The following is a 26,739-nucleotide window of genomic DNA, read 5'->3' as shown; positions in this document are numbered from 1 at the left end:
GCTGCAAGGAAGAAATAATGAAATGAAGTGAGAGGAAAAGAGGGAGAAAGGTCAGACAACATGGAAAGAGGCTAAAGTTTGAGCTGGGGAAATTGAGGGACTATGGACAATGGTGACCAGTATTCACTTTTTGTCTGCCTTTTTACACTTTTCAACAGTTTTACTGAGACATAAGTAAACTTCCCATATTTAAAATTTACAATTTGGTAAGTTTTTACATATAGACACCCATGAAACCATCACGACAATTAAGGTAGAGAACTATTCATTTCTTTTTAATTTCTCCCTTCCACCCTTCCTTGCATCTCTACACAAACACTGCTCCTCTTTCCATCACTATTAATTTGTATTTTACAAAATCTTATATAAATGGGCTCATCTAGTTTGTTCTCTTTTTTGTCTTTTTTCACTCAGCATAATTATTTCAACCTTTGTCCACATTGTACTTGTAACTATATGTGATCCTTTTTTAATTAAATGGATATGCCCCAATCTATTCATTCACCTCCTGATGGACATTTGGGTCATCTCCAGCATTGACCATTGTAAATTGAGTTGTAGGTGCATTTGTGTATAAATCTTTAGATACACATATGCCTTCATTTTCTCCTGGAGTGAATACCTAGAAGTAGATTAGCTAGATGATATAGTAGTATGTTTAACTTTTTAAGAAACTACCAACTTGTTTTCCAAATTATTTGTGCTACTTTAAATTCCCACCAGTAGTGTATGAGAATTATGTTTGCCTACATCCTTGCTAGTACTTGATGTAGTCGGTCTTTTTAAATTTAGACATGCTAATAGGTGTGTGTATCATTTTGGTTTTAATTTGCATTTTCCTTGTGACAAATAATCTTGAGCACCTTTTCATGTGCTTATTTTCCACCTGTTTAAATCTTTTGCCCAATTTTTTATTGGGTTGTTTGTTGTTACTGAATTTTGAAAGATATTTGTGCATAATTTGGATACAAATCCTTTATCAGAGAAGTAATTTGCAAATATATTCCCCTAGTTTGTAGCTTATCTTAATAAATGGTTAGATTTGATTTGTAATGACTTTGTCAAGAATTTTCACATCTATGTTTATGAGGGATGTTGATTTAAAATTTTCTTTCATAATGTCTTTGGTTTGTATTAGAATGATACTGGCCTCATAGAATGGGGTGGGACATATTTTCTTCTCTTCAATTCTCTGAAGAATTTATTACTTCTTCCTTAAATGTTTCATGGAATTCACCAGTGAAATCATTTGGGGCTGAATTTGTGTGTGGGTGTGTGTGTATATGTGTGTGTGTGTGTATGTGTACAAAGGTTTTTAAGTACAAATTCAATTCTTTAATGGACATTCAAGTTAGTTATTTGTGAGTTTGGGTAGTTGGTAATTTTCAAAGAATCTGTCCATTTCATTCAAATTGTTGAATTTCTGGGATAAGATCATTAATAATTTTTTTTTAAATCCTTTATTGTCTGCAGAAGTTGTACTGATTTTACCTCTTTTATTCCTGATATTGAATATTGGATATTGATTTTTTTCTGATTAGTCTGATTATCAACTTATTGATCTTTCATTGGACCTTGGCATCTTTATCCAACAACATGACTGAGCCCTAACCGAAGTCCATCTGCTGATAGACTTCCCTGCTGCTAATTTCCTATCTTCTTGCACTTATGAATGTCACCTCTCTTTTGCTCCCAAGCATCTTGTCTTTCCTGCTTTTCAGGAAGCTGATGATTTCTTCCTGGATTTTTAGTCAACCATTCCTTGCTCAGGTAAGGGAAGGAAAGGCAAGGATGCAGGAAATTTTTTTTTAAAGATTTATTTATTATTTATTTGAGAGACAGAGCAAGAGAGCATGAGTGGGGGGAGGGGCAAAGAGAGAGGGACAGAATCCTCAAGCAGACTCCCCGCCGAGTGTGGAGCCTGATGTGGGACTCAATCCCAGGACCCTGAGATCATGAACCGAGCTGAAATCAAGAGTTGGATGCTCAACTGACTGAGCCACACAGGTGCCCTAAGGAGGCAGGAAATTTTGATGTGCGGAGAACAGAACAAGTATTTCAGTTGCAAAGGACTGTAGAGTTTATGAAGGGCAGTATGAAGAACTAAGGCTGTTAGGTAGGTTAGAGTCAATTTCTGGAAAGCTTGAATGTCAGGCTAAAAACACTGGGCAATAAGCAACATGGAGCCATTGAAAGCTTCTGAGTAAGAGTGTATGGTCAGGGTTTTAGTCCAGGAAGATGAACTGGGCAGGTGTGTGGCAGAAAAAGGAGACACCAATTGGCTATTATCATAATATAGCCTAGAGAAAAAAGAGTTGTAACCTCAGGCAAGGGCAGTGGAAATGAGAGGTTTGTGTTCAAGGGATGTAGAGGGATAGACAGGTTTTCAATGTTTCAAGAAGCACTCCAAAATACTAAAGTAAAGGCCTGATGACATACATCTGTCAGTCATAAACAGTATATCCACAACCCAGGTTTAAAAGACCAGCCTTTCATATGATAACAGAATGAAAACTACTAACATGTTATGGATGAAGGGAACTGTTTCAACTCATTGGAATTTGGAGAGTTCCTTTTCCAACATTGCTTAGTAAGTCACCGAAGCACATCAACAATATCAGGACAGGTGATGAAGCAGCATTTTCCAAGCTAATTATACTTCATACATATTCATAAGCATTGCATCTGAGTTTCTGAGCTGTGTCTACGGCATATGGGAAATACAAATGAGGTTCTTAGAGTTGCAAGATACGTTGTTTCTTGCTTTTTAGAGATTGTATTTTTATAAATAATAAGTTCTTTTGTGTGTATATGTGTATATATAAATTATATAAAAATGTTTATGAAAATGTATCATACACAATATTATATGTAGGCTGCTGTATGTTTTTATTAATGATTATTTATGAAAAATATGAGATAATCTAAGACATTTTTAGAGAAGGAAAGATACAGGAAAAAATGAAATGATAAAGTCTACAAAGATTTTATAGAGGGCTTGGAATTTAATTGACTTTTTTTTTTTTTTATTCATTTGAGACACAGAGATACAGAGAGAGAGAGAGAGAGCATGAGCAGGGGGAGAGGGAGAGGGAGAGGGAGAAGCAGGCTTCCCGCAGAGCAGGGAGCCCGATGTGGGACTCGATCCCAGGACGCTGGGATCATGACCTGAGCAGAAGGCAGACGCTTAACCATCTGAGCCACCCAGCTGCCCCCATTTAATTGACTTTTAATACATGTTAGTATTCTCCTTCTTACTATTTGTTAAATATTCATAGTAACTCTTGTTAAAGTACCATGTCATTGATGAAGGAATTGACTGATTTACCCAAAAAAAGTTTTTAGCTGTCTCAAGCACCAAAGTAAGCTCTGATTATCCAAAGATGGAGACAGTCTGCCTTCCCCACTGGAACTGTAGAACAAAAAAACAATCCCTTATAAAGAAAATGTTTACTACCGTAATGGAGCATGGAAACCTGGCAGTGTTTTGTTGTCAGAGGAAGCTCTATCAGGAGAAGAAGATGTGAATATGAGACCTGAAGTTAAGCTTATCAGGGTGGTATACCTCTCTCCCAGTGATTTATTATTTAAGAAACAAATTTAAGGGCGCCTGGGTGGCTCAGATGGTTAAGCGTCTGCCTTCAGCTCAGGTCATGATCCCAGGGTCCTAGGATCGAGTCCCACATTGGGCTCCCTGCTCCTTCAGAGCCTGCTTCTCCCTCTGCCTCTCTCTCTCTCTCTCTCATGAATAAATAAATAAAATCTTAAAAAAAAAAAAAAGAAACAAATTTAAAAGCTATTTTTTAGAGGTGCCTGGGTGGCTCAGTTGGTTAAGCGTCTGCCTTCGGCTCAGGTCATGATCTCAGAGTCCTGCGTGATATCAAGCCCCGCACTGGGCTCCCTGCTCAGCGGGGAACCTGCTTCTCCCTCTCCCTCTGTCTGCCGCTCCCCCCGCTTGTGCTCGCTCTCTCTCTCTGTCAAATAAGTAAATAAAATCTTAAAAAAAAGAATTATAAAAGCTATTGTTTATATTACCTTCTATATTATACTTTTATTACTTTTCTAAATGGTCCTCAATAATTTCTTTATTAGAGACAGAATTTCTGAATTCATTCAAAGAGTTGTCTCTAAGGACAGATGTAGAATATTTCTTTTTGCTTTTGTTTTTATTTGTCAGAGAAGTAATTGAAGATTCATCAGCATGGTTTATGACTTATTCCATTGCTCCCTCTTTATGAAATAATTTATTTTAGAATATAAGTCTCGTGTATCTCTAAAGGAGATACTCTGCAAAGATATTACATAACTTAAATGATTTTAAGTTAAAAAATTTTTTTAACAAAGAAAATTGTTCCAATAATATGCAGGGATACATGTAAGGGCTGGTGATTCGCTGTAATGTGTTTGTATGAGGTGTTTATCAGAAGAAATTTATATTCAGGTATGTTAGAGTGTTGTTAAAAATCAGGGAGAAATTTCTTACTCTAGTAAAATAAATTCTCAGAAGAAATGGTAGAATCTAATCCTATGTACATTGTAAAAGATACAATTTTTGTTCCTTTTTTTTTTTTTAAGATTTTATTTATTTATTTGACAGAGAGAGATACAGCAAGAGAGGGAACACAAGCAGGGGGAGTGGGAGAGGGAGAAGCAGGCTTCCCACCGAGCAGGGAGCCCGATGCGGGGCTCGATCCCAGGACTCTGGGATCATGACCTGAGCCGAAGGCAGACGCTTAACGACGGAGCCACCCACGTGCCCCAAAGATACAATTTTTGAGAATACTGAAAAAAAAGTGCATGTGATGTTAATTAGATACATTTATGTATTAAGCTACAAAACAGTTCTATATTTGCAAAAAAGCTGTTTGCACAGGAAAAGGTATGTGCAGATAAACAACATTATAAAAGTGATCATTTGTGTTTGGTGGGCTTATGCACATTGCATATTTTCTCCTTTTGCTTGTATTTTCCACTTTTCTATAACAGGTAAGAACTGCTTTTGTAACAATTAAAAAAGATCATAATTTTAAAATAAGGAAATCACTGTTCATTGATTTTAAAGGTGTTTTAATATGACCTATATTTTAAAAATACTACAGGATATTAAAATGAAATAATAAATAAAGAGTGAGGAAGAAACAACCCAGGGAGATGGCTGTGGTCAGAAATCTGTTGAAAGGCTGTAGGTCCTGGCCTCGCACACTATGCCCTAAGATGGGAGAGAGATTAGATGAATCTCTGCAGAAGACTGAAAGCCAGTGAGCATACAGAGGAGACTTGCATGAAATAGGAATCCTCAAAACTGCAAGTTTAGAATTTGTGACTGGGCACTTTCAGCTTGATGAGAACACCGAGAAGGACAATCAAGAGAGGATTTAAAAATATATGACTAAGTGAGAACAGATTTTCACCAACTACAGCCTGACAGCCACTGCCCCAGCATCTATGGGTGCCACTAGCTTCCTGCAATGAGGCACGAACTGAACAAGCTGATGGGGGCAGAATGAGCAGATACTGTAAGAAATCTGGATTTGGAGTCAAGGCAATAGAGAAGCATCTATGGAGTTGGAGAACATTCTCAGAGGACCTAATATTTTTTTTCCAGTTGATGTTCAAAGTCCAATCCAGCATGGCCATTTCACCTCTTGATTATTGCACTTATAGGTGGAAATCCTAAATAACAAGTCTGAGAGCACAACCACCTTGAACGAAATTAGTTCTCACTTATGTTGCATTATAGCATCACCCCAAAGAGTTGCCATGTTTCGGACTGATGATACAAACAAACCCTTTGATTTTTAACATTTTATGCCCTGAATTTTTAAATATGTATAATGCTGGGTCATAAAACAGAAGTTTGCTTTTTTGTTTCCAATCTAGTTTTTAAAATTATTGACTCCAATGAGCATATCATATACAGGGAAAATCACTAAAATCAGAGTGGCTTAATGAATACTACTTTTACGTAGAGATTCAATATTTTTCTAGGTGACTTCGATTCTCACGGACTTTTTCCATATTTGCTATTGTGTGAATCACTCAGTTGTTAGACAAGTTGCTGAGCTGCTGATGGAGAAAAAATGCTCACCAATCTTATCAGCAGATTCAATTGTCATATCAATTACGGGTTATGCCATTTTCCCATTAATACTACATGGGTACAAAATTTAAATTCCAATGATTGTAGGTATATTTTTTAAAAGATTTTACTTATTTATTTGACAGAGAGATAGAGTCAGAGAGCACAAGCAGGGGGAATGGCAGAGGGAGAGGGAGAAGCAGGCCCCCTGCTGAGCAGGGAGCCCAACGTGGGGCTTGATCCCAGAACCCCGGGATCATGACCTGAGCTCCCGGAACCCCGGGATCATGATCTGAGCCAAAGGCAGACGTTTAACCTACTGAGCCACCCAGGCACCCCCAATGATTGTAGGTATTAATAAGAAGTCAAAATGACTGTGTGAATGACTTCTAAGCAGTGGTTGACAGAATAAAATACAAGGTATATGTGATTTAAAGGGTACAACTTGACTAACACCATATTTTATTGAGCCTTTTGAATGCAGTATGTACTCTGCTAATATTTGCACAGTCCTTTATGTAGGAAATAAAAACTAAAAAATGACCTTGCAAGTATTCTTTATGTATTTTGGTTCATCCAATTACACAAAGCAAATACTAAATAAGACAGACTGAAGAGAAGATATGACCATATTTCTAAACAAACACTCATTAGAAATGCCTTAATGTTTAATCATACTATTGCAAGATTCACAGTGTTTACCCTTATGATTTATATACCAATAGCCATGATGTCAAAGAATCTTGCTACTATAAGGACTCAAAAACTAATAAATAAGAAGAAATTATTAGGAATAATATTAATAATATTAAAGGACAGAATAATAGGAAAGAAAGGAAAACGTATAACAAAGAATAAATTAGGTAAAAGTTAAAATGTATTATTTTTATTAGCATGACAAATGAAAACATCTATGATTATTGCTGGTTTGAGGACAGGTTAGAATTCTAATTATCTCTGATTACCCTGTATGTTGTATCTTGTAATGTTATTGACATGTTAAGTACATTAAGTATATGATCACAATTTTTAAAATCTTAAAGAGAAAATTTAAAATGTGGACATGTGTAATATCTCGTACTTGTCAATAAATAGTTCATGAGCACCTCTTATAAGTACCATAACTAGGCCAATGAAGAGTAAGAAATGATCTTAAGAGTGTTGGAGATTGAATATTAAATCAGATAAAAGGATCTGGACTTTAAGGACCATATTTACCATAAGAATCAAGTCAAGGGAGGGATCAGAATAGATCATACAATGCTCTCAATTTGAAGGCAGATCTTCTAATTCCCAAATTCTTTCCTGCGATTTTCTTTCCCCAACTTGATTTAGAAATTCTAGCACACCACTAGAACCTAATTCCCATCCATTAAAAAAAATCCCACATGACATCTACATTCAAACAGATATTCAGACATTACCTCAAACTAAATAGGGAAAGAAAGTAATTTTATTTTTCCTTTGAAATCATCTTCTCTCTTCAACTTTCCTATATCTCGTGACAATACAAATATCTTGTCAATTCTGAAAATCTGACGCATCCTGGCCATGCTAGATTTCTGACATTAGTGTTTGGAGATGGGAGGTGGCCATCTACATTTGTGATCGGCTACTGTGTATCAGGTGTTACCTATATGAAAATCATGGCATCCTGGGGTGAGAAATGGTTAAAGAGCAAAATATTCAAAATCCACGTTTCTGTCCACTAAAGGGTCTATTATCAGCCTACATTTTAATTCTGGGAGCATTGTTTTCTGGAAAAAAGCAAGTAGGAAGGAAACAAAACATCACAGTCACCAAGCAGTGAAATAGCATGCGAGCTCACTGTGCACAGCACAGGGCAAGCAGAGAAACTCAGCAGCTTCCAAAGCCCAGGGATCTTGGGACTGTGCCCAAAGGTTTACACAGGGGCACTGGACTGGCCAGCTTACTGCTCACCACACTGTGTGGCCTGGTGTATCTCACCCAGTGGGGATGCCTTTTTCTGACTCCTCCCACCACTGCATGGGTTAGTGGAGACCCTCAAACATATTCTCTCCACGAGGAAATAAAATATAGGAAGAGAGCAAAAGACTCCTCAGAAATATGGATTACTTAATTTAAAGTCTGACTTTCTGGGGCACATGGATGGCTCCGTCAGTTAAGTGACTGCCTTCGGCTCAGGTCATGATCCCAGGACCCTGGGATGGAGTCCCACATCAGGCTCCTTGCTCGGCAGGGAGTCTGCTTCTTCTTCTGTCCCTTCCTCCTGCTCGTGTTCTTTCTCTCTCTCTCTCAAATAAATAAATAAAATCTTAAAAAATAAAATAAAATAAAACCTGAATTTTCACTCAATTCTACCTCTGAAACTAAAACCACACTATAGGTGAACTAACTTGAATTTAAAAAAAATTTTGAAAAAGAAAAAAAATTTTTTTAAAAATCTGAATTTTGAGCAAAAGACACTGTTTTCACAAAACAGTACCAAGAGACTAAATAAAATGGAGTAAGTGTGCAGGGGAGATGGTGGGAATTAAAAGTATGGTGGTGTAAAGAAAAGGAGGTAAGAGAAAGTGTATGACTTCAGCAGAGGAATCTTCACTTTAGAAGGATAGACACGCCTCCCTCACCACATCAACACAGGTCCTTAGATACTTACTCCCCCCCTCAATCCTCTGCAGTCACTGGACCCTCACCTTGCTCAGGAGGGGGTAAGCCAGGAAGGAGGCTCACAGACTTTGAAGGTGGCCAGGCTCAGAAACAACAGGTGAGGTAGAGGATGAGAGTCAGTCATGAGGATAAAAACGGATAATGCCCTGCAAATCCTTTTATGGAACAGAGTGCCCTTTACCCCTTCACTGGTGGCACAGGGCAATGCAGCCAGACACCAAGTGCCCCCCAGGCTTCCCGCACTGAAAAAAATCAGAGGCGGTCTTTTAAGGAAGTGCTTCCAATTAAGGTTCTGGTTATAGACAAAAATTTAAATTCTATTGATATGACAATATGGAAGTTAGAAGGGTAGAAGTTGGGGGGCGCCTGGGAAGCTCAGTCGTTAAGCGTCTGCCTTCGGCTCAGGTCATGATCCCAGGGTCCTGGGATCAAGCCCCACATCGGCTCCCTGCTCGGCGGGAAGCCTACTTCTCCCTTTCCCACGCCCCCTGCTTGTGTTCCCTCTCTCGCTGTCTCTCTGTCAAATAAATAAATAAAATCTTAAAAAAAAAAGGGGGGGGGTAGAAGTTGGGAGGAGAAAGGGAACTAAAGGCAGGATGAAGGCACAAAGGTCTGCATTTACAGAGTGGGGAGTCCATCATTGACAGGAACAGGAAATAAAGCTCTGAGCCCCTCCACTTAAGTTTAAAAAGAAAACCGTAATGGATCTAAACACCATAACGTACCTACACTGGGAAATGGGTGAGAGGGAGATGTGATGTGATAGGATCTATGTGAACTTCATGTCACGTATCACTGCAGTAATTAAATAGATAATTCCCTAAAGTAACGAATTGCATGATAGCATGATAAGGATATTATCAAGAGAGACCAAAGGAGAAGAAATAGTTGGAAGACTTAGCAATGATTATCCCTGGGGTGTGAGTTTAGAGGTGAGAAAAGTTAGGTCAGGGGATTGTTGCTTGAAATTTCCTGCTTCTCTTTTCAATTTAAAAGGAAATAAAATATGCATGCATCATGAATTTTAAAAGAAAGAAAGAAATGTAGGGCCTCTTGTTGGTGTGAAGGATGAGGGATGCTCTTTCATTTCCAGGAGCCTTTAAAAACCACTTTCTTCATATTTTTCAGGGCAGATCTTCCTGGAGAACTGATTTTCAATTTCCTTTTACTTTCATTTTAGTTAAAACACTTAAATAGGAAATAATTTAAGTATACTGATAAGAAAAGAAATTAATATAGATACCTGTATCCTCATCATCCATATTTGACTAATATTAACTTTTTCTGTATTTGTCTACATCTTTAAAAATATAGATTTGGATTTGGTTTGATAATATTTTATTTAAAGTTTTACATATCTATTTATGATTGACCCATAGTTTTTCTTTTTGATCCTGTCTTGTTCATACAGTGTTCTGCCATCAAGATTATATCAGACTCATAAAATAAGCCAGGGAATATTTGTTTTTCTATTCTTTAAAATGTTTTGGTTATTGAGTCCTTGAAATTTTGGTAGACATTATTATTCTGTTATGGGTAGATTATTAACAACTGACTCAACTCATTTAATGATGAGACTTCTACTCAGGTTTACTCTTTTTTTTTTGAGTACATTTAGATTTATCGTCCACTTCATCAAGCACTCAAATCTCTTTGAAAAAAGTTGCTCATGTACTGGAGTATATCCATATTTATTAAATCTATATTATCTCTATCGTATGTCCCCCTCTCCATTCCTAATCCCGTCCATATGTGTCAGCTCTAGTTACTTAGTCTTGTTTTGCCTGTTTATTGTAAGAATCAGCTTCCTAATATTTCCCTAGGTTGTTAATTTCTGCTTTTATTTTTATTCCTTTCTTTATATATTATTTTGAACTTCTTGATCAGAAACTTTAGATAACTGGGTTCAGTTCTCACCTTTTCCTAATAACTGCATTTTAAACTTCACTTGCCTTTTTAGTGCCGCTGGATGTGATGCGTTGTTTTATTTCCATTTTGTTATGAAATATTTTGTACTCGTAACTTCAAACTATATTTTTCTTTGACCCATGAATTACTTTGAAGTGTGATTTTTATTTAAAACATTTCTGGGGAACAATATTGATGAGTAATTTTTTAATTTTATTGCACTGCGCTCAGAGAATACAACTGAGGTGCTATTGGAGTGTTGGGATTTACTTATACTTGCTTTGTGATCTAGTTCATGGCTCTGTCTTTTTTTAAGTTTCATGAGTGCTTTATCTAATGGGACATACAAAATTACCTAATTAATATAGAGTTCTATAAGACCATTAAATCAAGCTCATTTATTGTACTTTTCAAATCTGTATCCTTACATCTCTTTGCTTGACCTATCAATTTTTAAGAGAGAAATGACAAAATCTCCCTTTATTATTATAGTTATGTTGATTTCCTCATTCTCACATTTGCCTTTATTCATTCTTAGGCTTTGCAGTTATGACTTTGTGGGTTCAAAATTTTTTAATCTTCCTGCTAACTTGATCCTTTTATTATATTGTGATATTTTCTTTATCTAACTTTTTTAAAAATATAAAGTCTATTTTGATTATTAATATTAGTACACCAGCTTTCTTCTGGTTAGTGTTACCCTGGTGTATCTCTTTGTGCCTCTTCTTTTTCAGTCCTCTGTACCCTTAGAGTTAGTGGTATTTTGTGTACACCATATATTGATGGCTGTATTTTTTTCAACATTTTTAAACCAATATAAATACTATTGTCATCTAGTAATTTTAATCTGTTTGCATTTATTATGAAGACAACTTGATACTGAGACAGTTAATGTTCATCAAAAATTTGATGTGCTTATATTTCCCAGCCTCTTTTATAGTTAGATTGAAGTATGTGACTATTCCTGATCAACAGACCAGATATGGTCCAGGCCAAGGCAGGGAAGAGCATGCATATCTCTTTTGTCTTTCTCTTTCCCTGCCAGGACAACCTCAGAGGCTCCATGGTATGGTGTAGCTACGAGATGGAGTAGGGTTGCTTGACACACATTGGGTACGATATGAGACAGAAATTTGGATTGTGGTAAGCAACTGATTTTTCAGGGGTTATTTCTTGAGGCAGCTAATCATAATTACTCTGACTGCTGTATTTTGATTTAATTCTATCATATTTCATGTTTTATATTTACCATTTTTTTTGCTTCTGTTTTTCTATTTTTGGCCTTTTATGGAATTGATTGAAAATTCCACTGCCCACATTTTTTTCTCTTCGCTTATTGGGAAAGTATAACTGTTTGTTATGGTTAAATTTATGTGTCAGTTTGGTTAGGCTATGTCTCCAGGTTTTGGTCAAGCAAGTCTATACCTTGCTCTGAAAGTATCTCAGATGTAATTACCATTTAAATCAGTAGAGTTCAAGTAAGGCAGACTACTCTCCATAATGTAGGTGAACCTCATCTAATCAGTTGATGGTCTTAGAAGAAAAGACTGAAATCCTCCCCAAAAGAAAGAATTCTCCCTCCAGACTGTCTCTGAACTTGATACATCAACTCTTCCCTGGTTCTCCATCCTGCTGGCTTGTCCTACAGAACTCAGGCTTGACAGCCCCCACAGTGGTGTGAGTCAATTCCTTAAAACAAATTTCAAAAAAATCTCTGCATTCATCCATCCATCCATCCATCCATCCATCCATCCATCCATCCATCCATCCATCCATCCTATTGGTTGCTTCTCTAGAGAACTCTGATTAATATCCCTATTTTTATTCTTCAATAATTATCATCAATGTTTAAAACATATATTTAACAAAGTTTAAATCTAATCAGTCTTTTTTAATTCTCCTCCCAAAATTTTAAGGACTTTACAAACTTCTAACTCTGACCATCTGTCCATTTTCATGTTGTTGTTCTCTTGTTCTTTTGGCTCAACTTTTTAAAGCAATTACATACATTTAGTAATTATCTTCATTATTATTTTCACTATGCTTACTTAAATTGTATACATTTACTATTTTTCTGTTCACTTTGTCTCTTTAATCCCTAATTTCCTTGATTTTGTTGACTTTCCTTTTGAATTGTATTTTATAGGAGCTCAGTGAGAGTCTGTAATCGGTAAACTCTCAGTTTTTCTCTGAAGATGGCATTATTTTGTCCTCCCCTCTGAATGAGGTATAACAGGATATAGAATTCTGAGTTGAGTGGCATATTGTATCATATAATTATATAACATACCATGAGGATATTAGTGCATTGTCTGACTTCTATTGTGACTTCAATGGGAAGTATGCTAACCAGCAAATCTTATTCCTTTGTAGATACTCTGCATTTTCTCTCTAGATTATTTTAAGATTTTGTTTTCTTTTTCTTTTTTGGTTTCTGTAAGTTTAACAGTGATCTTTCCAGGTGTGGACTTATTTTTATTTATCGTGATGGTTTTTCTTAATTTGGGGAATCATATTCTTCACCAATATTTGAAAATTTTCAGTATCTCTTTGACCATTACTGTTCCCCATTTTCACTCTTGACTTTGGAACTCCTCATAGACTTACATTTTTACAATCTGCATTCCTTGCCTCCTAAACTCCTTTTATGTTTTACCATATTTGTTGCATCCTGGACAATGTTTTCAACTCTTTCTTTCTAACTCATTCTCTTTTCATCTGTTACTAATATGCTGTTTGGCCCTCCCATTCAATTTTTAATTTTAATTACTATATTTTTCATTTTTAGAAATTTTATTTGCTCCTTTTACAAATTTCCATAGTAAATGGAAATTTAGTCTTCCATCACTCTTTTCTATTCATTCTTTTAACATTTTAATAATTTAAACAATTTTATATTCTCTTTCAGATTTTTCAGTAATCTCAGGATCATGTTAAGTACTTTGCCTGCCTATTCTTACTCCTACTTGATTATTTATAGTGTATCTAAACAGAGTAGTTTTCTGTATCTTCCTAGATGCTCTGGAGGTTTCAGTAGCCAAGACTAGTACCCCTGCCATTAATTTCACAGCTTGAAAAGTCTTGTACCGTATGAATGGTATAAATTTGGACTTCAATCCATAGGCTTGTGATTTTAGCATCTTATGAGACACATTTTTCACAATGGGGGGCATGAAAAGAAACAAGACTTCCGGGAATGTTCCGGGGCTGGAAGGCATTGAGTGTTCATTAATGAAGACAACTGTTCCAGAGTCTCATGTTTTTGCATACCTTCAATTAGAGACTTCTGTTATAGGTCTAAGGTGATATCTGTGATATCTTCTCTCCCTGCCTGGTCTTTAAAATCCCAGCCCCTAGATATTATGATGCATATTTAGGTTCCAAATTCATTGAGCCACGAAGGTGCCAGCTTTAGAGTGTGTCTTTCTGTTTTAACTTCCCTCTGTACTTTTAGATTTCCTTTTGTTTCTTCTTTCTAAAATGAAGTATGCATTAAATTTGGGGAGTTATGATTTATTTAGCATGTCTATGAATTTCTAACATCAGGATGGATCTGAATTAACTCAGGCTGCATGTTGTCAGAAATCTCTGGCTTTCCTTTCTAGCGTCCTTGCTTCCTATCAGGGTTTTTTCCCCCACTGATCTGCCACATAAGAGTAAATTTACAAAAATCCAGTTTATTCCTTAGACTCTTGACCCTAAGGCAAGAGAAAACTCCTTTTGAGGTTTCTATGGATTCCCACTCTCCTCATGTTAAAGGAATAAACACTAGAAAATCACTTACAACAGCAGTTCATGTATTTATTAGAATCAAGGCTTTAAACTTACTTAATTTTTAGGTATATTTCCTCCTATAAAAATATATTTTTTAGACTACCCCCTCATCTCTGTAGTTTATCTAAAGCCTACACCTTGCTGATACAGCCCTGTTCTTTACTACCTCACTCTTCTTGTTTCTATGGGGGAAAAAAAAAAGATGTCACAAATTGCTTTCATTTTATTCTGTATTTTATATTTTTTTCTAGAAATATCTGGAAAAGACCATGTTTTAGACCATAATTTTTAGAATTATGGCTCCTTCAAATGATGGGTAATTGTAGCAAGTAACAGAACTTGAATTTGGAGACTAAAGAGAAAGAACACAATGTACTGGAGTTGAAGCCCAGTATAAATTCTTCTATTTTTATGCTCATTCTAGTGAAGATCAGACTGAACACTGACTCTAATTGAGAAGGGGGAGCCTGGGCTAGAGGGTATTAATGAATATTGCTGGTGTGTGTATGTGTGGGTGTGTGTGTGAGAGAGAGAGAGGGGGAGAGAGAGAGAAGAAAAGTGAGAGGGGAGAGAGAAGGGGGGAGACAGGGAGAAGGAGAGGGGGAGAGAAAGAGAGTGAGTTTGAGACAATGACTCCAGGGTAAACAAGAGGGTACTGAAGAGAGGAAACCTCCCATTGCCAGGGGAGTGAGTGATTCATTTTTTTTTTTTAATGCAAGATACCAAGGGAAGGTGATGACTGCCTAAATTTCCTACATGTTAGTATATAGGACATAGCACATTCCACTGACTTAGAGAAAGGGAGGGAGGAAGGAAAGGAAGGGAGATGACATTGCAGAATGGGTAAGACTGTGTGATTATTACTATGTGATGATTCTTTATGATCTTAGTGATCCAGAGCTATGGAATTCACTCTACATAACCCTTCTTTTCATTGTTGTTGCTGTTTGTTATTGGAAGGCACCAGATTCAAGTGCACAGCATCTAAGACCATTCGAGTGGAAAGCTCAGAGGCCTCATATCCCAGGGCCACTGAAGTCTGTTGCCTCTGGTGGTGATTCCAAGCATCCAGCAGCATATGAAATCTATTTGTCCACCTACTTTTAAAACCTGATCTGGCTGATAACTTTTTATAGACCCAAAGCAATTAAGATTAGAACAAAATAACTGGATCTTCCTATTCTCTTTTCTAAAGTGACACATTTTCCCTCTCCTTTCCTTGCACCCACCAATCAGAGGTACAAATGAGATGTTATCTTGGAGATTGTGTGTTGGAAAACAAATGCTTTATAGTATTTATCCCACCTGACACTAACAGAAAAATAGTGTTTGTTTCTTCGTAATATCTACACTTCCAAAATACTTTATTTCAATATTTAAATAAATGATGCATGCAAGACACGTAGCTATTACTCTTTACATAGGAATGCTCCACTACAGTCTTTAATTGTACAAAACCTCCACCTGCTTATTATTTAGTTAAATGATCAACTTTCTCTCACTCATATTTTCTTTTCAATGACCTTCTTGAGTATGTGTGTGTTTATAAATAGGTAGACTTAAGCAGATTTTTTAAAAAGTGAAGTTGCTTTAAAAATGCTGTCAATTATGCTTTGAGGTTATTTCTACCATTCATTTGTTTCTGTCCTTATGTTATTTTCAATGCTTTTTTTTTTCTTCTCACATTAATTCACATCCATTTTCTTCACAGTAGTAATTGGTTGTTTTATTGCTTGTCTAACAGGCCTTTTCTCTCCTCATGTAAATTCCTGTTTTGTTTCTTTGTGCTTTCTGATTCACTGAAAACATTTTTCCTTCTTTTTAGGGAGAAACTCAAACTAGTAAAGGACTCTTCCATATTTTTATCCTTGAATTCTTTCACACATTAATAATAAACTTAGTCTCACTCTTTTGTGTTTATCCAGCAATAATACCAGATCTTACATATACAGAATGCTAGCCCTAGCTATGTAATTGCTCAACCTAATGACTGGCGAATATATTTATTTTCTAGTAAAACAGAACTATATTATCATGACATTAAAATTAAAAAATTATTTCTTCTGTTCAAGAAAGAAACTTTCTGTTCAGTCCAATAAGTTTTCTGGGACAAATCAGTCTTCTGTGAGTTTGCGGATAGCCATTTAATCAATAAGGGATTCTCTTTAGCATTTATTTTGTACTTTTTCAGACATTTATTTTTTTTTATATGGGATATGGAAAAAGAGAAGGAATGATGATAACAAGAGGACATGTTGCAATGCATTATAGTTCATCTCAGCTCTATGTTTGAGGCTGGTTAGATTGTCATGTAAAAGCATCAGTGTTAAGGAAAGAGAACATTTTGTGCCTGCATAAAAATTACAGTCTTCTACATATAAAGTGATAGTATTAAATTTGGGTGAAATTAAACAGCTCTTTAATATAGAAATGTTAGAAGTTTATGAAGATGAAGCAAGGACAATAGTGAGATTTTGACAAATGATTATAGATAGACTTGAAAGATACTAGTTAGAATGACATTCATTCATTCATTCCTTCATGAGTGCCTACTATTTGCCGGGCACAGTGCTAGATGCTAAAATGGTCCTACAATAAAGCATAGGTCAGATGAAAATGGTGAACTTGGAAATTTGGGTCTTTAAAATAGATTATGAGAAGATAGATAAATAGTTTAGATTTGAAAAATAAGTTCCTTTTGAAAAGATAACTGGGCATAGGGAAGTTTCTGCAATGACTGTATCACAATTTTGAATAAGAAATAAAGAGAGCATATGGTATTAGAGCTTATCCCAGAGGAACCAAAACAGTAGTAACTGCTGATGGAATATGATGTTTTCATTATGACCACGAGATAAACCTTGTAAGAGTGTGGTAAATATCTTTATTATCCCTGAGGTCCAAAAAACCTTTTGTGTCCAATACCAAAGCAAAGAAAATATTGATCTGTTTCTTTAACACTAATTATTTATGTGTATCATTCACAATCAAAGGTCCAATCTAGTTTTTTTTCCTGAAATTCTGATGCGAAGACCAAAGGAGTTCAGAACATTTAGTTCAGAACATTTTAACTCAGCATGTGCTTCCTATGAAATATTTTTTAGCTTAAAATAGTATTATGAAGGTGTACCACATGACTTATTTTCAAAATGTTGCTCTACATGTGAAGAATGAAGATTTGTCAGTACTGAAGATACTCAGATAATGTGCTATACTTGGAGAACCCAAATTCTGCAATATTTCCAAATGTATTTGGAACAATGACAACAGCCCAAGCTTCCTTTGAAGGTACAGGTTTCAATTGATAAAATTGATACAGGATTCAATAGTATAAATAGTTTAGAAGCATATGATCTCATGTGTTTTGTAAAATGTATACTTTCTAGTCAAGCTTCACATATAACCAATTTGTGGGTGAGTATAAGCAGCGGTGTTAATTTTCAGGGCACTTTCTTATTGATGATATTTGGAGCAATAGCAATAAATTTCCCTGTCCAGAGTCTTATGTTTGACTGTCTTTCTTCTGTGAGTTGGTGGCAAAAACCTGCTTGGCATCTGCAATAATTTCAAGACCCTCATCAGTAGTGGGAAGTAGTGAGAGACTGAGAAAAGAATTCTATTATTACAGCACACTGAAAGTTTATTTTGGATACAATTTAAAAGGAGCCTTTGAAAATAATTCAAAATAAATATTCTACTTTACTGGGATTTTTCTGAGCTCATTTAAATTCGAGAAATTCCATTTAGGTACTTTTTCCAAAAGACTGACCTGCATTCTTAGTACATAACACTATTCAGTTCTTACCAGTTTTGTAGCTTCGTGCGCAAGACCTTTAGCTTCTTGGGCAATTTTCTCAGCTTCATCAATAGAGTCCTTAATATGGCTGTAAGCATTGAAGGCTGCAGTGGCATTGAAGGAGATGTTTTTGGCCTCATCAAGGATTCTGTTGGGATTACCCCCCAAAAAGAACATCAGAGCAGTTGGTACTCAAATGAAGAACATTCTACTTATAACAAATATGGCTTCCAAATGATCACAGCCAAGATCATTATGATTCCAAGTCATAATGAGGTATCTACTTATTGTATTATAGTTTTCAATTTAAACTCATATTCCTAAATAATTCAGCTGTGAAATACTACCAACACATTTTTAAACACCCGCAGTATCCTTCAAAAATTTCTGCAACCACGTGCACCATGCAACTGTGAGCAGGGAGATGATCCTTTAGGGCATTTGTAAAGCTTGCTATATGTTTCAGAGCACGTGTACCATATTACTGGAATGAATTTCACAAATCTCTTTAGGGGAGGTGTACTGCCCAGATGAGAACAAATGAATCTCAGAAGGTTAAATAGCTTGTCTCAGGTTACATGACCAACACATCCCTAATTAAGGACCTGGAGCCTGCATCTGTGGACTTCTAGCTTACCTGCTAAATGGGCAAAAGTTTACTATAAAATGAATTGTGCATGAATTGTGGCCAGGGTCTTGAAACATTAATAGTTTCCTTTGTATCAATGATATCAAGTCCTGGAATAGAACCTTACACATGTTATATATTAAATAACAGATCTGAGGCAATTGTTCTTGGGGCTTATAGGACCGATATTTATTATGACAATCCCAAAATTGTAGGGGAAGCATACCAGTTAGACCTAGAAGGCTATTTATAGGTCAAACACACTTTGCCACTTGACCTTGCTCCTCTGACCCACGTAAGAGTCCCAGCTATAGTAAGCTGTTATTTCACAGGGGAATATGTAGGGTCTCCCTGGAGTTTGAAAGAGAAGAAACAGACTTAATGACTATGTATTTGGCATTGTCAAAAGCCAATAAATAGTTTTGATTTCATTAAAAATATAAAACTAGAATTTGAAGCAGGATGTGTGTTTATCTATTATTATTTAAAATGCTAATAAAGCAACCGCTGTGCTCTCTAATAAAGAACAGAAAATATTTTTTCTCAGTATAGCCTAGGGCTATGTTCACTCCCCACCAAGCCGTATTTGAATCCACTTTGAACTCAGACTTTTGATGCTGCTTCAGTGGAGCTTTGCCCAGACCCTCCTAATTAGGCTCTTCAACAGAAAGGCCATGTAGCTCGTATGTTCCTAATTACAGAAATCAAGATTTGAAAGAGATTCTCTACCATTTCTGCTAGTCACAACTTTTGGACAAGTGTCAAGATACATGGACATTTCCAACAACAAATGACATACCCATCAAGGACAGCAGATGAGTCATTCAACTGAGCCGCATGGCTCTCAGCCTGGGACACCTTCTCAGCAAGGTTCCTGTCCTTTATTTCCTGGGCAAGGTCATTGATTTTATCTTTAAGCTCTTCAGACATGGGTGGCAATTTAGTTTGAATGTCTTCAACATACTGATATATAAGAAGAGAGGGCATTTTAAGTAAGTGGATCCAAGCTTCCTCTCAGTTACTAATTTCTCTAGGAGATATAATTACACACTTTTTTTTAATGAAACTTCAATTTTACTAATATAGCAAGAAGAGAATACAGAATAAAAGCTGTTATTTAATGAGAGAGATTAGGAAATATATGGAGCCAATTTACACCAAGAAGAACCTAACTGTCTTTTTCTAAGAAAATGCTTCTTCATAGGTATAAATGCATAAATGATAGTCATTAGGATTTTTTAGAGCATATGTGTTTCTCTTGCCATATAGTACAGCATCTACTGCATTATGCACTACATTGAAAGTCTGCTTATAGGTTTACATTTCTCTTTTAACCAATTTTATATAAATATTGAAGCAGATTTTAAGAGCTATCCTGGGAACAAGAAATGCCCTTCATCACTGTGGAGAAAAATACAGGTTTATAGGAGTGTTGTGAGTATTCTCACACAGGCACTCGTGTCTGTTGGGAGAACAATGTGAAGTTTTAACTGTTGCCAAGAGCTAGGCACGGTCACAATGGAATCAAGCAGAAACGATCTGACACACACAAGAAAAAAAAATTAGTATTTGCTTATGTTACTGAGATTTCTCACTGCTTCCCACTTATGAAATCCTATGCCATTGTTATTTTCCTTTAACTTTGGCTTTTATGAAATACTCACATCTATGACTGAGTTGATTTTGCCTGCAAGACGGTTGGCTTCCTCAAGTATGTCCTTGCCTTCTTTTAAAGTGTTCTCAGTTTCTTGTTTGTCACGTTCAATAGCCTCCTTCTTTTTCTGTAGTACAGTATGAACAGAACATCAAAACCCTATCCAACCCGATATTCCTTCCTGACTTCCTTGAGCTGACTGAACACAGGCTTTGCAAACAAGGCACATCGCGTTGACGATGAGGCTGGATGGGAATGACATCAACTACCTGGCCGCTCCTTCAAGAGTTATTTTATTTAAATGTCTATCTAGGTGCTTTCCTCCTCCCAATGTGAGAAAGTCATCCAAGAGAAGAAAAGTTATGTGATGTTAGCTGAGGAATTAAGAACTATTTTTGAAGCAAGATGGACACCCATTTTAAACTCAAGTGTAAGTGCTGAATATATATTCCTGAGCATGTGGTAGCACCCTGAATTACATTGGAACTAGACATTACATTCCAGAATCAAAGTCCAAATGAGTATTTTGTGAGCATAAACATAAGCAGATTTAGTCTAGGGGAGTTCTGTAAAAATTGAAAGAAGTGAGATTTTTAAGGGAACTTAGGGGAAGTGCTTTTCAAAAAAAGAGAAACGAACACATGGAAGAATAAACTTAATGGATTGTTCCATAAAAAGAGAGCAAGCTCTAATTTTTCCTTGATGCTGAGAGCTTGTCTCAAAACTACATGGAACTCATTCCTAGCCTAGAAGAGTAAAATCGACGAGAGAGAAATATTGTTATTTTTCTATTTGGAATGTACCTTTGCCTCTTTTTTTTTTTTTTTCTCCTTGATATAGCTCACTCATTCTCCCAATCGCTTGTGGATTTAAAGGCATCCATTTTAAACCTCTGCCATTTATGTTTTTATATAGATAACAATGTTAGTTTTATATTCATTTATACCTCAAGATGTGCCAGGTAGCTTACGGGCTTTTCTCATTAAGTTCTACACTAACTCGACAGGTCCTGTGTTTATCACCTTTTCAAAGAATAGGAAAATGGGGTGCCTGGGTGGCTCAGATGGTTAAGCGTCTGCCTTCGGCTCAGGTCATGATCCTGGAGTCCCGGGATCGAGTCCCGCATTGGGCTCCCTGCTCGGCGGGGAGTCTGCTTCTCCTCCCTCTGACCCTCCTCTCTCTCCTGCTCTCTGTCTCTCGTTCTCTCTCTCTCAAATAAATAAATAAAATCTTTAAAAAAAACACAAAAAAACAAAAACAAAAAAAGAATAGGAAAATGAACAAATGATCTGCTCAAGGTCACACTAACTATGCAGTAGAGGTTCGGACCCTGGTCTACCTAATGATAAAACCTGGGTCTTGAGCAATGAAAGCACTGTCTCTCCTACTATGGAAATCACTTGCCTTATTTGTGCTGGAAGGCACTAATCTCATACCCTTCTTTCCCTGTCTCTTCACCAACCTCCTCAATGGGCTAATATACATACAAAGTAATATGTTCAGTGATATTGCATGGTGTATTCGGTATGTTATGCTTCTTCAGTTATGTACGGTTCAATAGGCTGTGCATTTGTGTATGGTCCCTATACTCTACATGCATCTTACAATGAATTGGTGTCACTGATTTTCATTAAACAGTGCTTTTAGCAACTGTCAGAAATGTAGATTCTGAGTTGGTAGATCTCACTACCTTTTCAACTCAGAATCTACATTTTAACAAGAACCCCAGGTGATATATGCAGTAAAATTGGAGAAGAACTGGCTTAGAACACTGCCTAGCACACAGTAAACACAATGTAATTGCTAACTATTATAATTATTTTATTCTTCGTCTTAGCACTCATTTATCTGAATTCTATTTTATAGGGTAGCCACAAACTATAGAAACATAGATAATGTTATTTTATTTTTTCTATAGATTGAACTGTCTTGACTGCTTCTTCTGACAGTTGCTAAAAGCACTGTTACTTAATATCACTGAACATATCACTTAGTATGTATATTAGTCCATGCTCCAGACTTTATGTCCATATTATGTACTTACTTATTGGTCTAGTGACCATCTCCCTCACTTTAATATAAATGCCAGAAAGACAGTCTATATGTATCACTGTACCTTCAGGACCTAGAACAGTTTCCTCCATAAACATTTTTGAATTAATAAATGAAATTAGAGTCCATTCCTGGGACTTGCACTGGTGACACTTGGATCATTCAGCTAGTCCCATCACTGGCTAATTCAGGGCAAGTTTTGTTATATCAGTCTTATTCATGCACAACACAGGTAGGGGAGTCCTGGTGTTGTGATTACAAGTCACATCTTATCTTCCAAGGCTTTGATATTCTTTTCCAGAACTACCAATTAGTCCCTAGCTTTTATGTGAACTGATTTAAAGTCATGCCATACTCAGACATTTGATAATCTTTTCAATTTGGCTTGTTTATATTCATGAATCAAGCTAATTTAAAATGCTGTACCAATCAGAGGGAGAGAATATTTCCACATGGATGTTAGGTAAAGAGCTATATCCATTCTGATTTCAATTAAGTAGTGAATGAGAATCTTCCTAAAGGCTCTGAGTCACTTTAGGGAACCAATTGTTATGCAAAGGTCAAAATGTGTTCTTTATCATACTAAAGCAGAAATGATAAGCCAGAATTTAGGGAGATTTTAGAGGTGGCTAATTTTCAAATTAGACACTAATGGAATCTAGCTTTGAGACAAGGAAAGATGACTATTTGGAGCTCCCAAATATTAATGAAAGTATTGATGTAACATTTATTTGTTTTTGCTTTATGGTACTTTATTCACTGGAAAAAAATTCGGTTCTATCTTTGCACCGGACACTGTTCTTGGCCCTGAGGATACAGTGGGCAGGAGAGACATGTACCTTGTCGCCTGTCTGGAGGAGGGAGTAAATGAATGAATAATATGATAATATTTTTAAAGTAATTCTGAGTGCCACAAAAGTAAAGAGAGGATAGAGAATGATGTAGGATAAAAAATACCTAAGGTAGGAAGCTTCAAGTGTTCAAGGAACAACAAGGGGGCCCATGGATAAAGGGAATTCTCCCAAAGTATGCCATAAGCATAACTACTAAGTGATTCCACTTGAAGACCAAAGTTAATTATATTTCTACTTTTAACTTCTAATCAGATCTTAATTCATTCCAGAGCTCTCTAAATTTAAAACCTTTTTGGGCGGGGTGGAAGGATTAAGAACCCAAAGAAGCTTATTTTCCTGCCTGTCTAGCAACTAACTACTTTCTTTGAATCCTTCCTTTTGCATCCTTCTAATGGTCGATTTGGGGACTGACTCTTCAGTATATGTTTCCTCGCATAACTGAATGGCTCACATTCTTGGGGTCCACCAGGCACACAGTCCCCTCTGCCTTCTCGGCATTGCTGGAAGTGCACTCGAAGCCCATGCCCCTCCAGAAGGCTGCATTCAAAGGCTTCTATGATCTAGCTCCAAATGCTATTTCCAGAGCCATCTTCTGCTACACACTTCCGGAGATGGGCAATGAATTTTATGGCTCTCTTTGACAATTTGTAAGATCACCTTGCCCTTCTGGAACTCTGCGTTTGGGCTCATGTGACTCCATCATCTCTCTCAGTCTCTGCTATGATGCCATCATTTTTGTGACTCTTTTGCGGATGCTCCTAGCCCATATTAATCACAGTATTATGTACTGTGAAAGGTTAAACTGCCTGAATTGTAAGGTCTATGAGGCCAGGAATCATTCCTAGTCAATCTCAAACACCCTGGTTACCAACAGCCCCTTGCTATGATTGGTATCTGACAGGCATTTAATATTACCACTGCCTACTTTCCTAACCTTATACCACACTATTTCCTAACACAAAACTAATTCTCCAGTTTATATAAACCACTCACAAATTTTCTAAAATGTAACTTTAATCCATGACTTCAATATTTTAATTGTTAATGATAGTTTCCAGGATAAGACCCAAATTCCTTCACTTGATCTCAGAATGCACTTGGTCTTTCATTACTCAAGTTCTGGAGCTTGTCTGTCTTCCTTGGCTCTCTATCTGCTATTCGTTCCCATGCAGTCTTCATTCCAGTCCTATCAAACCACTGAATTTTCCCCCAGATTTCTTATGTTTTCTTTTTTCCCCTCCATGTCTTGGCATATAGTTTTCCCTATTTCTGGGATATTCTTCCTTTTCTACTTTGACTAACTAGTGTCTTTTGTTCAAGACTCAGCACATTTATCATGTCCTCTGTGAAGCCCTTCTTAACCCATGGGTGATTTCGATGCCCTTCCTTTGCTTAGCTCCATGATAATTACTGCAGTGCATATAGAGTGACTTACTTATGTGCACCTCTCACTAAATACAAGTCACTTGAAGTCATCAGAGATGGTGTTTTATTCTTTATATCACTGGTTCTCAAACTTAAGGCTATATCCGAATCACTGGAGGGATTTTTAAAACACAAGTTGCTGGGCTCCACTCCCAGTTTCTGAGTTGATAGGTTTGGGATGGGGCTCAAGAATTTGCATTTTTAAGTTTCTAGTTGATATTCATGTTGCTGTTCTAAGGACCACACCATAAGGACCAGTCTTGGATATAATCAATTTTTGTGTTTGGCACATTTCTTGAACTTAGTAGGGGCTTAATAAGTGTTTTTAATAAAAAAAAAAAACATGCTTATCTCCTTAAAATCAACAAATAACATTTGAGCTGGGTCTTAATTATAGCACCTTCTTTGTGAACACAGGCACAATGCAGTTATCTATTTAAAATACGCTGTATCCATTTGATTGAATAATCTGTATCAGTTATTCTCAAACCAGTAGGCACATCGGATTAACCTAGGGAGAGTTTTAGAATATGAACCCTAGGCTACAGCCCAAACTAACCAACTGACACTCTGGGTAGGAGCTCAGGGAACCCGTCTTTGAACAAACTGTTCAGGTGATTCTCAGTTAGCTGGTCTAGCAGGAACCTTGGTAAGCAACCTAATCAGCCCTGGCAATCTTAAGTAAGCTGTGCCTTACTGGTGTTAATTTAGTCAGTTTATCTATTTACTCCAGTAAGTTTTTAACAAGTCTTTGGTTAAGCATGACACATAAAATGAAAATACAGAAAGGACCACTTAGAATTGCAATACTGACTTCGTAAGCTCTAGGCATCTCCAGGGGCGCCCAAGAATGATGGCTCCTGGTTTTAAATATCACTAAAAGGAAGGAGTAGCTGCAAGGACCATTTACTGCGCCACTATAACTCTTCTTGAAATACTTCCCAAATGCTTATTATGCTTTCCACACAGGTAATTTTAATTTCTTAAACTGTTGCCATAAAATGGAGAGGTGCGCATCTGGGTAAGTCACACCACTGGTGTGTCACCGAGCAGGATGAATCATGCTGGCACTGGGGAGAAGGTATCCCAGCATCCTGCCTCTCAAGATGGTAGTTTTCTTTAATATTTCCAGCATGTCAGTAGACTCCAAATTGGTTAAGATTAGATACTGCAGTTAAGAAAAAAAATGAATCTCCTCAATCTTCCTTCAGAATGACAAAGATAAATCCCAGGAGAGGGACTCGAAAAAAACACTTAAAAAATTAACTCATCGGGGCTCCTGGGTGGTTCAGTCGGTTGAGCATCTGCCTTCAGCTCAGGGTCCTGGGATGGGGTCCTACATCGGGCTCCCAGCTCAGCATCATATGTGCTGAATTTACTCTTGGGAAAAGTGCTCAATTTGCCATGTCAAGTATTAAGGAAAGAAAGGAAGGAAGGGAGGAAGGAAGGAAGGAAGAGAAAGGAAGGGATGGAGGGAGGGAGGAAGAGAAGGAAGAATCTATTTTAGTTCTAGCCTCATCAGCTGTCTAAAAAAGGCAGAAGCTGCCCATCATTTCTTGAGGAGAGAATTATCTCTTGTCTGTGAGGAAAAAATTACTCAGACGTGATCTGTTCATGTTAGTCCCTTTTAAAATTTCATTTGCATAGAACACATTGCAAAGAAAAAGAAAACCGAAATCTTCCCAAGCACTGGACTCTCAATGTGCCAGATTCCATTAGGAAATACTTGGTACTTGTGTGACCTATGGCAGCTAGATGTCTAAACAATGGTGTATGGGTTACAAAATCATATGATGTCAGTACTCGGAGATACCCTGGATGTGCTCTAGTATAATGCACTCATTGCGTAGTTTGAAGACTGAGGCTTAGAGACTTGAGTTGCCTTGCCCAAGATGTATTTCTAGAAAGTGCCACAGT

The 26,739-nt window shown here is 36.8% G+C and overlaps 1 protein-coding gene across 1 annotated transcript in view; it reads right to left on the bottom strand.

The window, feature by feature from the left end:
- The window catches only part of LAMA2 (laminin subunit alpha 2), a 617,443-nt gene that overhangs the window by 95,169 nt on the left and 495,535 nt on the right, over nt 1-26,739 (bottom strand). The window contains exons 38-40 of the mRNA XM_034990595.1: nt 20,502-20,618; nt 19,637-19,800; nt 18,219-18,357 (exon numbers count right to left, since the gene is read on the bottom strand). Of these exons, the coding sequence (XP_034846486.1) occupies nt 18,219-18,357; nt 19,637-19,800; nt 20,502-20,618 (420 nt within the window). The remainder of the gene's footprint in view (nt 1-18,218; nt 18,358-19,636; nt 19,801-20,501; nt 20,619-26,739) is intronic.

Source organism: Mirounga leonina, unplaced genomic scaffold (genome assembly GCF_011800145.1).
Source record: "Mirounga leonina isolate KUSES-001 unplaced genomic scaffold, KU_Mleo_1.0 Mir_53, whole genome shotgun sequence".
In the NCBI taxonomy this organism is placed as follows: domain Eukaryota; kingdom Metazoa; phylum Chordata; class Mammalia; order Carnivora; family Phocidae; genus Mirounga; species Mirounga leonina.
Note: the sequence above shows the minus strand (reverse complement) of the source record. Positions and strands in the feature narration are given on the sequence as shown.